At 45.5% G+C, this 21,869-nt stretch overlaps 1 protein-coding gene across 1 annotated transcript in view; it reads right to left on the bottom strand.

Moving 5' to 3' along the window:
* Positions 1-15,243, bottom strand: part of CD300LF (CD300 molecule like family member f) — a 34,354-nt gene extending 19,111 nt beyond the window's left edge. The window contains exon 1 of the mRNA XM_032210980.1: positions 15,162-15,243. Within this exon, the coding sequence (XP_032066871.1) occupies positions 15,162-15,243 (82 nt within the window). The remainder of the gene's footprint in view (positions 1-15,161) is intronic.
* Between the last annotated feature and the right edge of the window lie 6,626 nt (positions 15,244-21,869).

A 21,869-nucleotide genomic window follows, 5' to 3' on the forward strand; every position in this document is an offset into this window, starting at 1 on the left:
GCCGGTTTTAGGCCATTTTCAAGCTGTTGTTCATGCCATTTTCGGGCTGTTTTCCAGGCCATTTCCAGGCCTGAAAAAAAGGCTGAAAACAGTTCAAAAAACAGCCAAAAAGGACTAAAACAGAAATGGCCTTCTGTTTTTTAAAACAGAAGAGTAGCTGGGGACAGCACACGTGCCCACAGAGAAGGCTCTGGATGCCACCTTTGGCACACGTGCCATATTTAAAGGATATTTTAGTACAGGTCAGGTAGTCCTCAACTTACAACAGTTTGTTTAGTGACCGTTTTGAAGCTACAAAGATGCTGTGTGTGTGTGTGTGTGTATGTTTGTTGTATTTGTGCTGATAAATAAATAAAGGGAGACTAGTATAGATTTATTTCAAGCTATTTAGCTCTAATCAGCTAGCCATACCCTTACTGGGATTTGAACTAAATAGCTTGAAATAGATGTATACTAGTCTCCCTTTATTTATTTATCAGCACAAATACAACACAAATGTAACAAAGGCAACAGTAAAAATATTGTCTGGATGGTTTCTTGTGATGAGCCGATAGGCAGAGAAAGGAAGCAGTATGCCTCCTCCCATATTTGGGCATACCAGGGGTTGTGACTCACTCTCTCTCTATCTATCTATCTATCTATCTATCTATCTATCTATCTATCTATCTATATGTGTGTGTGTGTGTGCGCGCGCGCGCATGCACACGTGTGTGTGTGTTGCATTTGTGCTGATAAATAAATAAAGGGAGACTAGTATACATCTATTTCAAGCTATTTAGCTCTCATCAGCTAGCCATACCCTTACTGGGAATCGAACCTGGGCTGTATTACATATTAGGCAGTTATATTAGACACTAAGCCACAGGCTCTCCTGCTTTATCAACAAAAATGTAACAAGGCAACATAAAAAAATGGCTTTCTGCCTGTATGGCTCCCAGAGTGAGCCGATTGACAGAAAAGGGAAGCAGCATGCTCCCTCCCATATTTGGGCATACCAGGGGTTGTGACACTGTGTGTGTGTTTGTGTGTGTTTGTGTGTGTTTGTGTGTGTATGTGTGTGTGTGTGTGTGTGTGTGTGTATGCTGGTCTTGTTGTATTCAGGTATTTTCCCATGTAAGATGGAGATTGTTTTGGCAACGTTTCGGTGAGGTTCCACTCGCCATCCTCAGGCTGGTGTTTTTTGGCTTAAAGTGTGGCCGGAGCTGCCGTCTTTCTATAAATATTGGTGGGGGTGATTTATAGAAAGACAGCAGCTCCAGCCACGCTTTAAGCCAAAAAACACCATCCTGAGGATGGCGAGTGGGACCTCGCCGAAACGTTGCCAAAACAATCTCAATCTTACACAGGGAAATAACCCGAATACAACAAGACCAGCATACCTACACCCGTGAAAATGTATGAAAATACACACACACACACACACACACACACACACACATTTTTAAAAAAATTGTAAATTTTTTATTGAAGGTTATAAAAAAAGGCAAGATTTACAAAATACAAAAAAAAAGAAATAGAATTCATTACATATTTACAGCGCAAACGGCAAAAATTCATACATATGTATACATAGTTCATCTCACCTTGCCTAGTATAAAACTAGGTTACTAATTCTATGCAGGTATTCATAACGGATTTTCCTATCAGATCATCCAAGTTTTTTCAACACTGTAGTCTATTGATATTACTTGTAGGTGAATTCTCACCTCTAATACATTTCTTATCTCATTTGTTACTTAGTCTTTGTATATTGTATATTTAGATTGTTACTTAAGTTATTTTAAGTTAATAAAATATCTCATTTATATATCTTAATTCTCATTGTCTTTCTTATCAAACCATTTGTATAATTTCTCCCAGACTTTGTAGAAGTCTGTGTCTTCTTTTTTGTTAATCAGCATTGTCAATCTATTCATTTCCGCTATTTCTAAAATTTTATTCATAACCATTGTACTAGTGGGGGCATTTTCTTTCTTCCAGCACTGCGCATTTGTCATTCTTGCTGCCATCAAGATATGAACGAGTAAATATTGATTAGTTTTAATTATTTTTGGATCTATTATCCCTAATAGAAACATTTCCGGATTGAGGTTTAATTTAGTTGACATAATTTCATTTAGCCACCTTAGTATTCGCTTCCAATATGTCTTAGCCACCGGACACATCCACCACATGTGGTAGTATGTGCCCAGTGTTATTTTGCATTTCCAGCATTTGGCCGATGATTTTGTGGAAATTTTTGCCAGTCTTGTCGGAGAGAGATGCCAGCGGTAAAACATTTTATATACATTTTCTTTGTAGGCCGTCGACATTGTTAATTTCAGGTTCCACTCCCATACCCTTTCCCAATCATCTAACTTAATTGTGTGGCTAATATTCTGGGCCCAGGTTACCATAACTTCTTTCACTCTTTCTGTTTCCACACACATATATTTGATTGAATCCTCTTATAAACTTTTTTCATAAAAGAAACAAGTGCATTCATGATTTGTGTTTTTAATTATTAGAAAAAAGTTAGATAACAGAAAAAAATGAGCTCTTTTTTTGGTAACTCAACAGTCAGAGTTAATATTGCAATTGTGCTTATATTTGCTTGGAAATTTCTTCTTTCTGTTTATTGTTCCCTCTGCAATTTTTTCTTTTTTCTTCTCCTCCCCCTTTTTTTTAAAGTTTGGGTTAGTTTTTACTTTTTTAATGAATTTTAATAAAAATGAAATAATAAAAATATGCTAAAGTAAGCTGGCCCTGGGGGAGGCACTACATTTGACTTTGGGTCTAGGACAATTCGCTGCCACTGGATTGCCGCAACCAACTCACCGTCACTGGCTCACCACCAGCAGCTCACTGCTGTGGGTCTCCACCACTGCCTTGCTGCCACTGGCTCGCCCTGGCTGGCTCGCCACCAACAGGTTGCCCCAAAAGAAAAGCCCTCATCAGCAGAATTTGGCTTGGTGACATAACAATACAGCGATCTCACCTGTACTAAATTGTCCTGCAGGATAAGTTGCCCGGGTTGAGTCATCATGCAGCGACTTACTCAAGGTGAATCACCTGGGGCGAGCCAGCCAGGATGAAATGGTCAGGACAAGCTGGCTGCAGTCGGGCCAGCAGCAAGGACCCAGTAGCCAAAAGCCAGGGTGACCTGGTGGTGGCGAGCCAACCCAATGGCAGCAAATTGTCCCATTCTGTTTCACTTCAGAGGGGCAGGATTATCCATCTCCGAACCATTAAATATTTTAGCCACTTTGATGTGAACTCCTGTTCCAAAACATATGGCCTAAAAGGGAGATTGCTGTAGCATCCTATGGATTGCAAGTATTGTATTGTATTGTATTTATTTGTCTTGTATGCCGCCCACTCCCGAAGGACTCCGGGCGGCTCACAATAGACAAGGGAAGGGGGAAGACTAGACAAAGACAACACTTTAAAAACAAAACCACAACATTCACAAATTCCGCGGGGCTGGATGTTTCACAAGCCCCCCGGCCTGCTGGAGCAGCCAGGACTTGGTGGCTTTGCGGAAAGCCGGGAGGGTCGTAAGGGTCCGGATCTCGACAGGGAGATCATTCCAGAGGGCTGGAGCTGCAACAGAGAAGGCTCTCCCCCGGGGGGGGGTCACCAGGCGACATTGGCTGGCAGATGGAATCCGGAGGAGACCTAACCTGTGAGATCTGATCGGTCTATGGGAGGTAATCGGCAGGAGGCGGTCTCTCAGGTACCCAGGTCCGATGCCATGTAGGGCTTTATAGGTAGCGACCAGCACCTTGAAGCGGATTCGGAGACTAATGGGTAGCCAGTGCAGCTCACGGAGGATAGGTGTGATGTGGGTGTACCTGGGTGCACCCACAATCGCTCGTGCGGCTGCGTTCTGGACTAACTGAAGTCTTCGAACACTCTTCAAGGGCAGCCCCATGTAGAGCGCATTACAATAATCCAGTCTTGAGGTCACAAGGGCGTGAGTGACTGTCTGAAGGGCCTCCCGATCCAGGTAGGGTCGCAATTGGTGCACCAGGCGAACCTGGGCAAAGGTCCCCCTGGTCACAGCCGACAAATGGTGTTCTAAAGTCACCTGGGGATCCAGGAGGACTCCCAAATTGCGAACCCTCTCTGAGGGGCGTATAATTTAACCCCCCAGCCTGAGAGATGGAATAGTTGGCCAATCTTTGGGAGGGAACATCAGAAGCCACTCGGTCTTGTCTGGATTGAGTGCCAACTTTTTTACTCCCATCCAGACCCTAACAGCCTCCAGGAACTGGCACATCACTTCTACTGCTTCGCTGAGTTGGCACAGGGCAGACAGATACAACTGCATATCGTCTGCATATTGGTGGTACTTAACCCCGTGCCGGCGTATGATCTCACCCAGCGGCTTCATGTAGATGTTAAATTGGAGGGGGGACAGGACCGAACCCTGCGGCACCCTGTAGTTGAGGGGCCTTGGGGTCGATCTCTGCCCTCCGACCAACACCGACTGTGACCTGTCCGAGAGGTAGGAGAACCACCGAAGGACGGTGCCTCCCACTCCCACCTCTCGCAACCGTCGCAGAAGGACACCATGGTCAATGGTATCGAAGGCCGCTGAGAGGTCAAGGAGCACAAGGATAGAGGGGTGACCCCTATCCCTGGCCCGCCAGAGATCATCGATCAGCGTGACCAAAGCAGTTTCCATGCTGTAGCCAGGCCTGAAGCCCGACTGAAAGGAGTCTAGATAATCGGCTTCATCCAAGGACCGTCGGAGTTGAGAGGCCACCACTTTCTCAACAACCTTCCCAACAAAGGGAAGGTTGGAGACTGGGCGATAGTTGCTCAAAATGGCTGTGTCTAGAGATGGTTTCTTCAGGAGGGGTCTCACCACCGCATCCTTTAGGAGGGGCGGGAAGGTTCCCTCCCAAAGAGAGGTGTTAACAATCATCTGGATCCAGCCGCGTGTCACCTCCCTGCTGGTCGAGACCAGCCAGGAGGGACACGGGTCCAGTATACAGGTGGAGGCACTCACCGCTCCCATGGCCTTGTCCACTTCCTTAGGAGAAGCATGTTGAAACTCAATCCATAAAGTATGCTCAAGACCTTCCCCCGGTACCTCGGCTGGTATCGTGCAATTGGAGTCCAGTTTTGTCTGAATCCGAGCGACTTTATCCATTAAATACTGAGCAAATTCCTCAGCTCTTCCTTGTAAAGGGTCATCCGCATCCCTCCCTTTCAAGAGGGAGCGGGTTATTCTAAACAAGGCGGCTGGGCGCGATTCAGCAGATGCAATAAGGGCGGCAAAATGCGAACATTTCGCCGCCCGTATTGCCACGAGATAGGCTCTGATAAAGGCTCTCATCAGTGCTCAGTCTGTCTCAGATTTACTGGCCCTCCTGCGGCGCTCTAGGCGTCTCTTTTGGCATTTCATCTCCCGGAGTTCCTCGGTAAACCAGGGAGCCCTCCTGGATCCGCTGCCTCGGAGAGGTCGCAAAGGCGCAATCCGGTTTAGAGCCCCTGCCGCCGCTATATTCCAAGCAGCGACCAAGGACTCCACCGGATTGTGGATGATAGTGTCAGGTATTTCTCCAAGTGCCGTCTGAAATCCCATAGGGTCCATCAGGCGCCTGGGGCGGAACCACCTAATCGGTTCCTCCTCCCTACAGTGGGGGATTGGTTTCCGAAAGTCAAGCCTCAGTAGGAAGTGATCAGACCATGACAAGGGCAAGGTTGTAATGCCCTTCAACTCTAGATCACATCTCCACTGCTCCGAAAGAAATACGAGATCAAGCGTGTGCCCAGCTGAATGAGTCGAACCCCGAATTACTTGGGCCAAGTCCATGGCTGTCATGGAAGCCATGAACTCCTGCGCCCCATCAGAACGTTCGCCAAGTGTAGGCAGGTTGAAATCCCCCAGAACCATAAGCCTGGGGAACTCTACCGCCAACTCGGCTACTGACTCGAGGAGTGAGGGGAGGGCCGTTGCAACGCTGTTGGGAGGTAGGTACGTTAGCAACAAACCCACTTGACCACCAAGGTCCAACTTCATCAACAGAGACTCACACCCGACAAGTTCCGGAGCAGTACCAGTTTCTCTGTCAATGGAAGGTAGATCTGGACCACTCTGAGTAGATGACTAGGCCCTCTGTAAATCAGATTGTTAAAATGTCAATTCAGAGTAGAAATGAATGCCTTAACGTGCAACACACTCTGATGGACACTGTAGTAGCCTTAAGCACTCTGTAACTTATAGAGTCAGGACTATTACTACATGGATTTGACAAGCAAGCAGCTCATTTTACAGAGGTCCTAGTTTAGACATTGGGAAAATCCAAAGCTACAGAGAGAAGGGAGAAAGTTTGCAGAAGCTGAAAGAAGCCTACATGCATGTGACACAAGTTGTGTGTATAGGGGGACTAACATGGGGAGGAGATGAAAGCACTACTATCTCACTGGATCTGGGGAAAAAAACCAAAATTAGTTAGCCCTAGCTGTGGACTGGGAATAAGGAGATACCTCATGCAGATGTGTCCTTCAAGAACTTTTAAGGAGGCATCCTGTTATGAATTGAATATATGTAGTTGTATTAAGCCCTGCTTAAGTGAAACTAACCTTCAAATGACCTTAACTCAGGGGTGAAATCCAGCAGGTTCTGACAGGTTCTGGAGAACCAGTAGCAGAAATTTTGAGTAGTTCGGCGCACCGGCCAATACCAACTCTGGCTGGCCCCAGAGCGGGGTGAGAATGGGGATTTTGCAATATCCTTCCCCTGCTACGCCCACCAAGCCATGCCCATAGAACCGGTAGTAAAAAAAATGAATTTCAGCACTGTCCTAACTGCTAACTGCAACTGTTTTGTAGGAAAACTTAGAACATTCATATTTGGGCAGGCTTTTTCAAGTATTGTGATTGGTTAAGGCCCTGTGAGCCCAGAGTATAAATTACAGGGATTTTCCTGTTGTTCCACAGTTCCAGTTTTGAGTCAATAAATGCTGTTGTATCTATGCTGGTCTGTTCTTGCCTACTGAAGCTCACTACACAATAATCAGTTGGCTGAAGTTTTGGAAAATGGTAGATGAGCCCTGTGCTTAGGCTATTTTTGTTCCTTTAATGTAGTTACTGTAAAGCAAGTGCAGCTATGAATATCCAAAATCACGTTCTTTACAACACACAAGGGCTTCAATCCCATGCACCTTATTAATTAATAATAAAACAGCGATTAGACATAATGTTTCCCATTTGTTTTTGCCTTTTGGGGAAGTCACTTCAGTAAAAAGCTTCCATTGTCTCTTTATTAGCAATGAAGGCTAATCTGTTATGTGGCTATGATCCTAATCTGTGATGTAGTTGTCTGAGAATCATACTTTCTTAGCTTCAAGAGGAAGGGTGAAAAGAAGGGATGGTTATACATATGTTTTTAGAACAGGTGAATGTTTGAGAGAAAAACCTTCAAAATCACCTTCCACTAGAAATGACAAGAGCAAATATAAAGTATCCTACATAGTAATTTTACCAAGCTTTCTTGTGGTACATGTAGCCAACAATAAGGTGACCAGATTTTCAGATTGGAAAAGAGGGACGCCTTTGACCGGGGGGGGGGGGGGGGGGGGTGTTTGATTAAAAAAAATTTTTTTTGTCAAAAGGTCACCCCAGGACACTGAAACCAGCATAAATACGAATCTGTTGCCAAACAAAATTTTGATCACGTGACCATGAGGATGCTGCAACGGTCGCTAAGTGTGAAAAATGGTCATCAGTCACTTTTTTCAATGCCATTTGTAACTTTGGTCACTAAATGTTTTCCCCCTCCTCGAGACTCCTCACTTCTTCCTTCATTCCTCTTGCTTATCTACCGTCACCTTATCTGTTTCTGCTCTTTCCCTCTCTTCCTTCCTTTCTCCTTCCATCCTCTCTTCTTTCCTCACTCACTCCCTTCCTCCTTTTTTCTCTTCCTTCCTCCTTCCATTCTTTCAGCTTCATTTCTTTGCCTATCTACCTTCTCTGTCTTTCTGCTCTTTCCATTTCTCTCTTCCTCTTCGCTTCTGTTCCTTCCTCCTTCCCTCCTTTCCTATTTCTTCCTTCTTCCTTCCTTCTGCCTATCTACCTTCACCTTCTCTGTTTTTCTGCTCTCTCCCTGTCTTCCCCTTTCCTCCCTCCCTCCCTTCTTTCCTTTCTAGTTCCATCTTTTCTTCTTTCCTCTCTCCCTCCCTTTTTCTTTTTCCTTCCTTCCTTCCTCTTCCTCTTGCCTATCAACTTCATCCTCTTTGTCTTTCTGCTCTTTCCCCTCTCTTCCCCTTTTCTTCCTACCTCCTTCCCTCTTTTCTCCCTCCCTTCTTCTTTTTCTTCTTTTTTTCTTCCATCTTCCTCCTTCTCCTTCCATTCTTTCTCCTTCCATCCATCTTTTCTCCTTCCATCTTCTCCCCCCTCCCTTCTTCTTTTCCTTCCCCCCTCCCTCCTTCCTTCCTCTCCTTCCCTTTCTCGCACACAGGAAGGGGAGGGGAGGCTTTCTAGTCACTTTCACAGCATAATTTCTTTATCTAACTTTTAAAAAACAGTGTGCAAATCAAACTTGAGATTTTCGTAACCTGCGAAGCACCAAGTTATTATCTTCTGTTGTTGTTACAAATTCGCAGCTACTCCATTCTTTCCGATAGGGAACTGCATTTCCCAAGATGCCTCAGGTCCTCAAAGTGCTGAACGCGGTTTTGCAATTGACTCCAGCGAGGCCCGGTAGCCGCCGGCTGGGGTGGCTGTCAAGGCGCTGACAGCGGAGCAGACGCGCCGTTTGTTACTGCTTCCAGCAATCGAGACAGACGAGGGAAGCGGCGGTGGCGGACGTCAGCAGCGACTGTAATGACCGTGCAGGCGAGGTGCGGAGGAAGAACGGAAGGTCCCTCCCGCCCACGATGACTGCTCCAGCCATGGACGAGCAGGCTGGCTCCGGCGTCTTCTTCAACAACAACAACAACGCGCTGCTCTTGCCGCCACCTCCGGGTGGGAAGCAACCATGCCTTGCAGACTCGCTTCCCACCGCAGCACAGGGGCCGCACAGGCGTGGTTGCTTCCCATCCGGAGGTGGCGGCAAGAGCAGTGCGTTGTTGTTGTTGGGGGCCAGCCTGCTCATCCATGGCTGGAGCCGTCGTCACGGGTGGGAGGAACCTTCCGTTCTTCCTCCGCACCTCGCCCGAGCAGTCGTTACAGTCGCTGCCGACGTCCGCCACCGCCGCTTCTAATTAATATAATTCTCCCTCTCTTTTTCACTTTCTCTCCAGCACACAAACACAAATGCATAGGGCAGCCCACCTCACACACAGGTAACTCCGGGCAGCTTACAACATTATGATGCACGTCTCCCCATAGGAGAGGAGATGGGGAAGCCGGGGGCCCGGAGATCACCGGGGATGCTGAGGATGCCTTAACCAATCGAAAGCCGGCGTACCTCGCATAATGGGGGATGGATTTCTTGCCAGGAAACGCGAGGGTTGGACAACGGCGGGGCTCGGGTTTGTTTTTTTTCCAGGAATAAAAGTGAACATAAGACTTCTAAATCCCCAGCAAGAAAAGAAATGCAACTGTAGTGGTCTCTCCCCCCCCTTCCTCTAAAGAACAAACGTTATCCTGCCGCAGAAGCAAAGAAATCTCAGATTTCGCCCCTTCTGCAACAGCCTCCCTCAGGATCCCGCTCCTCCGCTACAGATGTATCGCGTCCCAACAGCGGAACTTCACAGCCCACAACCCAGTTTCTGGGTGACCCGTCGAGAGACTAACTGCTTCTTCTCCCCACCCCGAAGACTGTATTTCCCCGCCGCTCCCTCCCCCCGCCCCGCAAAGCTCTCTACAGCCCTTCCAAGCCTACCCAGCACACGTCCTCCTCTCAGTAAATCCTACATGCACCCGACGCTCCTCAGTGCACATGTCCCTTGCCGGCTCCGGGAGAGCTTTTTGGAAACGCGCAGCTGCTGCTTCTCTTTCAAATTACACAGCTCCCAAGTCAGGGCATCTCTCCCTCCCCTCGCAGCTCAGGGGCTCCCTTGAAGGGCTCCTGCTGCTGCGGCGGCTCCCCAGCTAGCGCTCCGTTTTCAGAGATTTTCCAAAGCGCTCACCCTCTTCCCACCCGGCCGTCTCCTTTTAAGCCCCCCCCAAGTAACCCCTTCCTCAGGCTCTCCACCAGCACTCTCAACTTCATCACCATCATCTGCCCCGCTCCTCCAGCCCCTAAAAGCGTGGGGCTGGGGACCGATCCTGAGCTAACCTACGCCACGAAGGCTGCCCTCCCCGGTACCTTTGGTGCATCCTCCCGTCGCTCCCTCCCCCTGCCCCGCAAAGCTATCTACAGCCCTTCCGAGCCTACCCAGCACCAAGTCCTCCTCTCCAGCAAATCCTACATGCGCCCGACGCTCCTCAGTCCACACGCTGGCTCCGGGAGGCTTTTTGGAAACGCGCAGCTGCTGCTTCTCTTTCAAACTACACGGCTCCCAGGTCGGGGCATCTTTCCCTCCCCTCGCAGCTCAGGGGCTTCCCTTGAAGGGCTCCTGCTGCTGCGGCGGCTCCCCCAGCTAGCACTCTGTTTTCAGAGATTTTCCAAAGAGGAAACTCACGACTCGCTTCGAGCTCTGCCTTATCCGTCTCACCACTCAGCGTGGCACGTCTCGGTCCCAGACCCTCCGCGGCTCCGCCCCCCACTCATCCTTTTCGCAGCCGAGGAAGGAAAGGGGGGGGGAAGGCTTCTGGCGGCTCCCGTGCGCGACCCCACTGCCATCCGCTCGCGCCTCTTCTTGGATGCCCAAAGCCTTCCAGCCCACTCAGGGCGAGTCAGCTGCGGTTGGCAGCAGGTGGTAGGCAGGAAGGTTTTCGGGCAGCTCCTGGGCGGCAGGTGTCTGGGTGGGAGAGCCGGAGGGGGTGGCGGTGGCATTTTCGCTGCAGAGCAGAGGCGCACAATCACGAACGGACTCCGCGGCAGGAGGAGAGGGTGGGGGGAGCGGCAGCCGCACGCAGAGAAACTCCACGCGGTTCAGGGGATTCTGCCGGGCGGCGGGAGCCCCCCGGGAAGCTGAGAGGACTTCTCTGCGGGTGGCTGCCCCCTCCCTCTCCTGCCGCAGCGATCCCAAATTTAATTCATTCACTCAGCTGGGGCAGGCGGAAAATTCTCTGCCGAACGGACTCCGCGGCAGGAGGAGAGGGAGGGGGCAGCCGCCCGCGCTTCAGGGGCTTCTGCCGGCAGCGGGAGCCCGGAAGCGAGGAGGACGTTCTCTGCGGTCGGCTGCCGCTGCGCCCACGCTCTCGGAGGCGGCGATCCCCATTCACGAAGAGGCAGGAGGAGAGGTGGCGCAGCGGCAGCCGCCAGCAGAGAACTTCCACGTGCTTCAGGGGCTTCTGCCGGGCGGCGGGAAGGCCCCGGAAGCGAGAGGAACTTCTCTGCGGGCGGCTGCAGCTGCCCCTACCCTCTTCTCCTGCCGCGGCGAGCGGGAAAATTCTCTGATTATTAGATAGAATAGATTAGAATTACTCACCAGTGAGGTAAGCGCAGCATGCAACCCCAAAGAGGAAAGGAAATGAAGACTTGCGCAGGCGTGCTCAGCTAAGCGGAGTCCAGCCAATCAGTGAGCTGGTTGGGATGGAAAATTTTCAGCACGTGGCGTGCTGAAAATTTCCCATCCAAGCCAGCTCACTGATTGGCTGGAGTCCAGGCCAATCCAATCAGTGAGCGGCAGGCTGGGCTGGCTTAAATTTGTAGGTAGGTAGGATAGAGAACAGAACGATGAGCCAGCCCAGCAAGCTAGCAGCTGATGGGCGGGAGCTGGTGAGCGCCAAAAAAAAGCGTGCTTTTTAAAAAGCGGGCGGGACGCGGGAAATGCATTAAAAAGCGGGGGTGTCCGCCAAAAGCGGGACGTCTGGTCACCTTAGCCAACAATCACGTGACACCATCAACAAACTATCACTGACCATTCCAGACTGTGAATATCTTTGGTTCTTTTCAACTCAGAACCCTGGACTCCCCCCCTCCCTTTCTACACTTCTGATGGAAAAGAAATTTATATTCAGGCAAAGTTATTCCTCATTTGAGAGGGTGGGGGAAAGAGATCCTTTGTCTACCTGCCACATATAGGAAGTCCTTGACTTACTACAATTCATTAATGGCCGTTCAAAGTTACCACACACTACTGAAAATAGTGACTTGTGATTATTTTTCATGCTTATGACCATTGCAGCAACTGACTCATATTTGTGCGGGTGCAGTATCCCAGGATCTCCTTTTGCCACCTTTTACAGCAAAGTCAATGGGGGAAGCCAGTGGTGGGACTTGAATAACTTAACAACCGGTTCTCTGGCTGGGTAGGTGTGGCTAGTTGATCATGTGATTAGGTGGGTGATGTCACTCATCACACTCAGCCCCGCCTCAAAGAAGAGGTAGGATGGGGCTAATTCCACCACTGGCCCTCCCATTTTTTGGGCCATTTTCAGGCCGTTTTGGGCCATTTTTGCCCCACAAAATTGGCCTTAAATGGCCTATAAAATGGCCAAAAATGAGCAGGGGCAGGGGCAGCCAGTGGTGGGATTTTCCAGTTCCGCCGAACTACGCAGAATAACTACCAGTTCACACGAATTGGTGCGAACCGGCAGCAGCCCACCTCTGGCCGGGAAGCCAGATTCCCTTAACAATTGTGTTACTAACTTAACAACTGTAGTGATTCATTTAATAACTGTGGCAATAAAGATCATTAAAATGGGGCAAAATTCACTTAATAAATGTTTCACTTAGCAACAGAAAATGTTGGGCTCAATTGTGGTTGTAGGTTGGCAACTATCTGCACTTTGCTTCCTAGTTCGGTTTCATTTGGCCAATTCATGGAAGGTTTTGTAAGATGCTTTGCCAGCTGCTGAGATGAAAATACTTCACAGAATGGACAGTAATTGGAATTGTTTTCTTGAAATGCTGGCAAAAGGGAAGTAGATTCTGTCCAATTTGGTGGACAGGAGAGTCAGCCAACCAGCTGCCCTTCTCAGATTTCAACTCTTGGTAAACTAGGGCTGGATCCGGAAAGACTGGCACTGCTCAAAGAGCAAACCAAAGTCACCCTAGCCATATCTGAGCCTGTGTAGGGTGAAGTCAAACTGGGGAACACGTAGGTTGCTTTTCAAGTACACTGGAGATGTTTGGCAGTTGGAACAGATGTGGTGCAGCAATGCTCAGCAATTGGAAACCTGGTGGAACCAATAATTTGGAGACAAGCAAAATAAGGAACTTCAACATTCACCTAACTAGCCACCCTGCCAAACCCCATCCCGTTATCTACAACACAAAAACACTTTGCAGTCACATTGCTGACTCGGCCATCCAAAACTACTGCAATTCCAAAACAAAACCGTAAAAAGCCCACAAAGAATAGTATTTGGAATGGAAGCGGAACTGACCAAATTACAGGGCTTAGAAGGTGAAAAGGCTCCAAAAGCAGAACTTGAGGGGAACAAAGGCAGACCACAAACCCGTATCCAGCAAGAGAACTTCCCTCATGAAAGTGTCAGAGAAAATAAGAGCTAACGTCTCGACTAAGCCAGTAACTCTCATGAAAAGCTATCTTCAAAAGGTTCCCAGTTAATACTTTGAAAACATTTGAATGCTGGTACTTATCGAGAAACAATATAATACCATGAGTGTGAACTTATGGTACGCATGCCCAAAGTGAACATGGAGTCACTGTTGCCTGGCATGCACAGCATCCTCCCGTTCCTCTTCCGTGTTTCTGGCACGCATGTGCACATGATGATCAACTAGCCTTTGTGCATGGGGCAGTGCCAGAAACTGGAAGAGCTGGTCTTCCATTTTTGAGTGAGCATGCATGCACTTGGTGCCAAAGGTTCACCATCACTGATATAGTAGAGCCTATAATTAGTTTTCATTAACAAGGTGTTCAGAGAGCTGTTAGAAGGGAAGGCTCTGAATGTCATTTTCCAAGTAAAATTGCTTCTCCCTACACTGTTTGACCCTTCTCAGAAAATGGAACAGACACTGGTGCTTAAAACTGTAGCTTAAGTTCCAGATCAACCACAAAGAAACAACACAGCTATTCAAATTCTTCATTTCAATCACCCAGATCTTGCCATTTCTTATGCTTTTTCCTTAAAAAAAGAGCTATACTGCTTGTGATCAGTTTAATCTAAACTCCTTGGAAATAGCTGCCCTAAGAAATAAAACAATGTTTCTCTGGAATTGAAATTCTTCTAACATCTGTCCATTATATCTCCACACATAATGACTGTTGGTTGCTGTTGCTACTAGTACATTAAGGAAGAAAATAAATTGTTCACATTTTTCTACAGAAATGAGGAAGGATGTTGCAGAGGAAATATTGTCCCGGACGACACACTGTTTATGGAATGTTTATATTTTAACATTGAAAATAAATAAATAAACTTTTTAAAAACATAAATAAAATATTTTGGGGTGGACATTTTACACCACTCTGTATAGTTACAGGGAAAAAAAGTTATTTGGAATCTTCAATAGTAACTGTGAGAGGATCTTAGAGTCCTAATGGACAATCACTTAAATATGGCCAGCAAGGAGCTTCAGCTGCCAGAAAAGCCAACACAGTCCTAGGCTGCATGAACAGAGGGATAGATTCAAGATCACATGAGGTGTTAATAGCACTTTATAATGCCTTGATAAGGCCACACTTGGAATATTGTATCTAGTTTTGCTTGCCAGGATATACAAAAGATGTGGAGACTCTAGAAGAGTGCAGAAAAGAGCAACTAAGATGATGAAGAGGCTGGAAGTTACAACATATGAAGAAACATTGCAGGAATTGGATATGTCTAGTTTAATGAAAAGAAAGGACATGATAGCAGTGTTCCAATATCTAAGGGGTTGCCACAAAGAAGAGGGGTTAACTTATTCTCCAAAGCACCTGAAGGAAGAACAAGAAGCAATGGATGGAAAGTAATCAAAGAGAGAAGTGCCTCCAGAAGTTGTGAATGCTCAACACTAAAAGTTTTTTTTTTTTTAGCAGCAATTGGACAACCATTTGTCTGAAATGGTATAGAGTCTCCTGCTTGAGCAGGGGGTTGGATTAGAGGACCTCTCCCCTTTATGGCTTATCTGATGCCTCACATTCTAGGAATTTGCCTGAGACACCTGGATCCAACTATCTCTCCCTGCGGTGACCCCTTAGTGTAAACTAATATAAATCTCTCACCTTTTAGGAAGAGATCAGAAAGGAGGAACAGTCCACGGTCAGGTGTTGCTGTAGCATGCTGTCCTTCACTGCACACTCGCATTCTCCTTTAACTTCTACTTATTGGTTTGACTTGCCATCAAATATCTCTTCAGAAAAGCAATTTCCCTTGTCATTGCATACTTGAATGCAACTTAATTACCATTACTTCTGCTTTTTCCACCCAGTTATGAGAATTCTTCTTGCTTATGATGAAGAAAGAGGAAGCCGAAGTCTACCACCAATAAATTACAGCTCCAGTTTTTCGAGCATCTTGTCTTGAATATTAAAAGGAAGGAAATACAGCCGTAAGAGTGATCATCCTGAAACCTTTTTCAGCAAAATCAGGATTTAGGAAACAGCCACTTTCTCTGCACTGAGAAAAGCCAGGGACTAAGAGGCTTCTTTACATGACAATAAAATAAAATAAAATAACATAGTTTGGAAAGTGGAAGTTGTTTGATTCTGTAAGCATTTCCTACCCTTTCTGAAAGATGTGACAGCAGCACTGACTGCAGATACTGTATTCAGAGGAGCATGAAGGTCTTATTATATGCGAATACTAAAGGGGGGATCTAAAATATGAAGAGTCTGCAGCTACCAACTGTATTAACTTGCAATACTTAAAATAAGTACAGAAGACCCGAGGACCTTCAGTTTCTATGTAGATACGGTGGAGGCAAATATATAGGTATGTTGAAAATAAACACATTTTATTGGCAAAAAGGAGCAGAAGGAGTAACATGCTTGGTGACAACTAACAGATTTTCTAGAAATTTGACAAGAAAGTATCTTCAGTAGAAAAGGCTTCATATCCAACTCCCCTGAAAGCCACCCACACAAACAATCTACACAATTGCAAGGACAGAAATTCAGCAGCACCCAAAAGGAACTGCTTTTTTTTTTTTTAAAAACCTTTTGCGATAAGCCCTGCAACACACTGGAATAAGAGCCGAGGTGGCGCAGTGGTTAGAGTGCAGTACTGCAGGCCACTTCAGCTGACTGCAGTCAGCGGTTCAAATCTCAACCCGGCTCAAGGTTGACTCAGCCTCTCCATCCTTTCGAGGTGGGTGAAATGAGGACCCAGACTGTGGGGGTGATATGCTGACTCTGTAACCGCTTAGAGAGGGCTGAAAGCCCTATGAAGTGGTATATAAGTCCTAACTGCTATTGCTATTGCTAATTACAAAGAGCACAAATAAATTACAACACAACACTTCTCAGCACAACGGATACTAGTGCAAGTTCAGCAAAAGTACAAGTCATGCTAACCAACACAACACAAACATTGCACCCCAGAAAAAAAAAACAACTTGGAAACTCGCGTTGCTCGAACCACCTGGAATAATCACAGCATATGAATCAACCAAGTCCCCACAAGCATCCTAAACAAACCCAAAGATCCAATATCAAACAAGACAAAATAGGAGTAATCCACAAAATAAAATGCAATGCGCACTATACAGGAAGACAGTCAGGAGTCTAGCAGAACAAGTTTATGAACATCAATTAGCTGTGAAAAATCTAGAATACAACTTCATGGATACCCTGACAACAGGGTGGACACCAATCTACATCATTAGGCAAATCCACACAGTCAGTGTCCTGTAGTCACATGATCACCATTTGTGAACCTCCTGCCAGCTTTCCCTTTGACTTGCTTGTCAGAATTGACACTGAAGGTTTGCACATGTTGATCATGTGATTTTGGGACACTGCTACATTCATAATTGTGATCTGATTGCTAAGCACTAGAACCACAATCATGTGATTGTGGGGAATTTGTGGGGAACTCAACTATAGGGAAGAGTTGTAAATCCCCTGGTTCAGTACTATTGTAACTTTGAACCAGGGCTGGGTTCCTGCCAGTTATAACCTCTTCTATTAGAAGAGATTCCACAAATCTACAGTGCCATTTAGAACGGTTCCAGCTCCTCCCCCCGCCCATCCGCACATCAAGATGAAGAGTGAGAGGAGGAATTCTGGGAGTTGAAATTCACAAGTCTTAAAGCTGTCAAGTTTGAACACCCCTGGGGTTTTTTTTCTAAAGGGCTAGGGGTGCAAGGGTCTTGTAACTTGACTGCTTTAAGACTTGCGTGCTTCAAATGCCAGAGTTTCTGAGCCAACATTTTGGTTGCTAAGCAAGAGCATTATTAAGTGACCACATTTTACAAGTTGCCCACACCCACCCAATCACATGATAGGGAGAGGGAAGGCCCTTCACATGTTGCGCTTGAGTTGCAAAAGAAGGGCTAGGTTAGCATACAGTAGCAGAAAGTCAGAAGTCTGGTAGCACGTTTTCAACTAGTACGTTTTATGAAAAGGCATATGCTTTTATGAGTTGCTAAAAATCTATGATAACCTACACACACACACACACACACATACACTGAGAACCATCACTAATGTGTTGGATACATCATCCCCATCTATCAAAATATTCCCTTTAAGGTACAGAATAAACTTGGTGTCCTACTTTCCCTCCTCTATTCTGCTGCTGTGTATGCATAATAAAAGATTAAAGCTGGACTAATCAAAGAATCCTCCCTTTGAGACTTTCTCTATAATTAATCATCCCATTGTTTCCAGTGCCCTCTGGAAAATTCTGTGCCCTTGATATAAAATCTAACGTAAATCTGCCCATTGTTCAGGATTCTCTCCCCTTTTCTCTCTCTCTCTGTTTTTGCCTGCCTTTATCCTGCCTTTTGCCAGTCTTTTTTTTAACCATATATACAATACACACACATACACACACACACACCACACACACACACACACACACCACACACACACAATATATAATATATATATATATATTATATATATATATATATATATATATATTATATTATATATATATATATATGTTGTATTGTGTGATAAATAATAAAGGGAGACTAGTATAGATCTATTTCAAGCTATTTAGCTCTCATCAGCTAGCCAGTCCCTTATGGGACATACAACAATGTAACAAAAGGCAACAGTAAAAATATTAGGTTTCTGAACCGAGTAATGTGTGTGCTTCTCTGATCTGGAATAAAGGGACTGACTAGGAGGCTTGGTACAAACCAACTGAGGATAACCCATAATAATTTTCCCAACATAGTCTACATTATAATTAATTCACTGTAAACTTTTCAGTTGCTGGAATTCGAATTGCTACTGCCAAGAGCCCCCTCTTGCTTTAAAGATGGATAATATTTCAATAACTTATACTTCATTGGTCCGTAGCAGAGGTAAGTAGATTTATTGTTGGTTATTATCTTTATTAGGGTCAACCAAAACAATTTGCTTTGCTATCTTTCAAATGTCCCAGCACTTTTTTTTTACCAAATTACTTTTGCCATCTGACCTGATAACATTTCAGGTGAATTAAGAAAACGAACTGCAACTCTGTACCATCGTGTTGATTGTTTTAACAAAAATATGGCCAAGTATAAATTATATATTGTTTTCCCCAGCAGAACAACTGTTGGCCTTTAAAACAAAACAAAACAAGACAAAACCTCTAAAGTAGTTGTAGCATTCTAGCTCCAAACAATCTCTTTTTTTTTCTGATATTGGACATTCTACTTGATTCTGAATATAATGTATGTAGAGCTAGTCTAATTTGAATGGATCACCAAGGAAAGTTCACAAAGGAAAGGGGAGCACCAAAGTTCCCCCCCGCCCAGTTATCATGTCCTTAGCTCACAGGTGTCAAACTCATGGCATCACATTGCCCCTCACATGACTTTTTGTGATGTTTTCCCCATTCACGGAGTTGGGATGGGTGTGGCCTGCGATAATGCATCCTGCCCACGGGCCGCCAGTTTGACACGCTGCCTTAACTCTTTCACTGCCACACTCAACTTTAAATTTTCAGTACATTTTCATATTTGCATTTTCCTCTCCTTATATAACAATTTAATTTCAGCAGACATTCAAAAGTGTTGAAAATCTGTATTTTTTCCCCTTATGGCCTACCTTATAAACAAATAAATTTCTCATTTTTGGTTACTATATTTAGTGCATTTTTTTAAAGTATATGTTTAATATATTTGCAGGATCCAGTCTAGGGGAAGCCTGGAAGAAAGCTTTCATTTTTTAATCTCTTATTTCACCTCAACTTATTAGATTAATGACCTGTCAGCGAAACATGGGAAAGCCGAGGGGCGCTATTGTGGGCCTGTGCTTTGGGCATCCATTGGCTTTAATCTGTCCTTGACTGAAAGCCTTTAATTGAAAACTTTCAAGGTAGGAGGGGGATCCTAGTATGGCTGGCTGAGGAATCTGGGAGTTGAAGTCCACAAGTCTTAAAGGTGCCAAGGTTGGACACCCCTGTCATTAAGATTCAGGAGCTACTGAGCAATGAAGACAAACTGATTCTTGAAAAATGTAAGCATGATTTTTAGTTCAGTATCTAATGAAACCTAAGTTGCTCTGCCATTCATTTGTTTCTAATATCTAAGAGGCTGCCACAGAGAAGAGGGGGTTGACCTATTCTCCAAACCACTAGAAGGCAGAACAAGAAACAATGGATGGAAACTAATCAAAGACAATATCAACCTAGAAATAAGGAGAAATTTCCTGAAAGTTAGAGCAATTAATCAGTGGAACAACTTGCCTCCAGAGGTTGCGGATGCTTCAACACTGGAGGTTTTTAAAGAAGAGATTGGACAATCATTTGTCTGAAATGGTGCAAGGTTTCCTGCCTGAGCAGGGGGTTGGACTAGAAGACCTCCAAGGTACCTTCCAACTCAGTTATTCTGTTTCAAATCCATGTCTGTGTTTCTCTGCAGAAACAGAGATGATTTGGCTAGTGGGCATAATATAGCAGGTGGAACATCACCAATTTTTCTTTGGTTCCTTATTCGTCCCAAAATGCTAATCTGGTTTTCTGTTTGATTTTCTGCAGACCATCCTGGTGGGAGACAGCGGAGTGGGGAAGACGTCACTGTTGGTCCAGTTTGACCAGGGCAAATTCATCCCCGGCTCTTTCTCTGCAACCGTTGGCATTGGATTACTGTAAGGACCATTCAGGTGCCACATCTGTTGGGGAATGGCTTGCTCTGGAAGTCTTGCTGTTTGGCTTCTGATACAAGAACTCAGCAGACGGTCATAGTAATATGTTCAAGCAGACAGATCTAGAGAAAAAACTAGTATGACAAATAATGTGGTAAGGTGATAATGTGTTATGTTGGAATTTAGGGTATCTTCACACTAGGGATGGCTAGGGGTTCTTTTTGGTTGGGGGTTGAGTTGCTTCAAGTCTTCAAGACAAGTCCCTGTAGTTGATTTGACAAGATGTTCAGAAGTGGTTTGCCCTTGTCGGCTTCAGGGGTGGGTTTAAGCCGGTACGCACTGGTACCGCGTACTGGTTGGTGAAATTAGTGTGCCTCCTAGTACCTATTCTTCCAGAGGCCCAGTACCAGAATGCTCCCTTCCCTGGCTTCAGCCACTGCTCTAGGCTCCTGAAAAACCTCTCTCTGCCCTTCCACCTCTTTCACAAGCAGCTTGAAAACGGAGCTCTTCTCAAAGAGAAGGAAAGGGAGAATTATTACCACAATTGAGCACCAAATTTTGGTGCTAAGCAAGAGCATTGTTCAAGTGAGTTTCACTCCATCTTCCAAGTTGGCATGCCCACCTGGTCAAATGACTGCCAAGGCCACTCCCATCTGGCACATGGCCACCAAGCCACTTCCACAAAACAGGCCACACCTACAGAATAGGTTCTAAATTTTTTTGAAACCCACCACTGATCAGCTTCCTAGGATTGAGAGAGAATTACTAATTTTCTAGCCTGGTGTCTTAAACCCTACACCAAACTGGCTCTAGGAGTGTAACTAATGTAGGCGAGTCTAACAGGTAATCCTCAACTTCCAATCACAATTGAGGTCAACATTTATGTTGCTAAGTGAAATATTTGTTAAGTGAATTTTGCCCCATTTTATGACCTTTATTATCACAGTTGTTAAGTGAATCACTGCAGTTGTTTAAGTTAGTAACATGATTGTTAAGTGAATCTGGCTTCCTCATTGACTTTGCTTGTACGAGGTGCAAAAAGTGATCACATGATCCCAGGTCACTTGCAACCATCATAAATGTGAACCTGTTGCCAAGCATCCCAATTTTGATCACGTGACCATGTGATAAGGTAATAAGTGTGAAAAATAGCAAGAGCGCTTAGGCTTATATACTGCTTCACAGTGCTTAACAGCCCTGTCTAAGTGGTTTTTGCAGAGTCAGCATATCCCCCCAACAATCTGGGTCCTCATTTTACCAACCTCGGAAGGATGGGAGGCTGAGTCAACCTTGAGCCGGTGAGATTTGAATTGCCAATTGCAGGCAGCCGACAGCCAGCAGACGTAGCCTGCAGTACTGCACTCTAACCACTGCGCCCCTGCGGCTCATAAGTTGCTTTTTTCAGTGCTGTTGTAACTTTGAATGATCATTAAATGAATGTTTGTAAGTTGAAGACTACCTATCTTGCGTGTCTTTGGGACGTGATGGTATGGATGGTCATGAAAGACTCATTTATCAGGAGACAAATTGTAATATTAGACCTTGCCAGGATGGTTTTACCTGGTATTTCTCTGTAACTTACTCTGAACTGTTTTTATTTTCAAAGTAACAAATATATGACTAGGAAAAGAGATTGCAATTTTGCCTTGCAATATTTTTCATTTTTTAAATCTATTATTTTCTTTG

This window comes from Thamnophis elegans, chromosome 2 (assembly GCF_009769535.1).
Source record: "Thamnophis elegans isolate rThaEle1 chromosome 2, rThaEle1.pri, whole genome shotgun sequence".
Taxonomy (NCBI): Eukaryota; Metazoa; Chordata; class Lepidosauria; order Squamata; family Colubridae; genus Thamnophis; species Thamnophis elegans.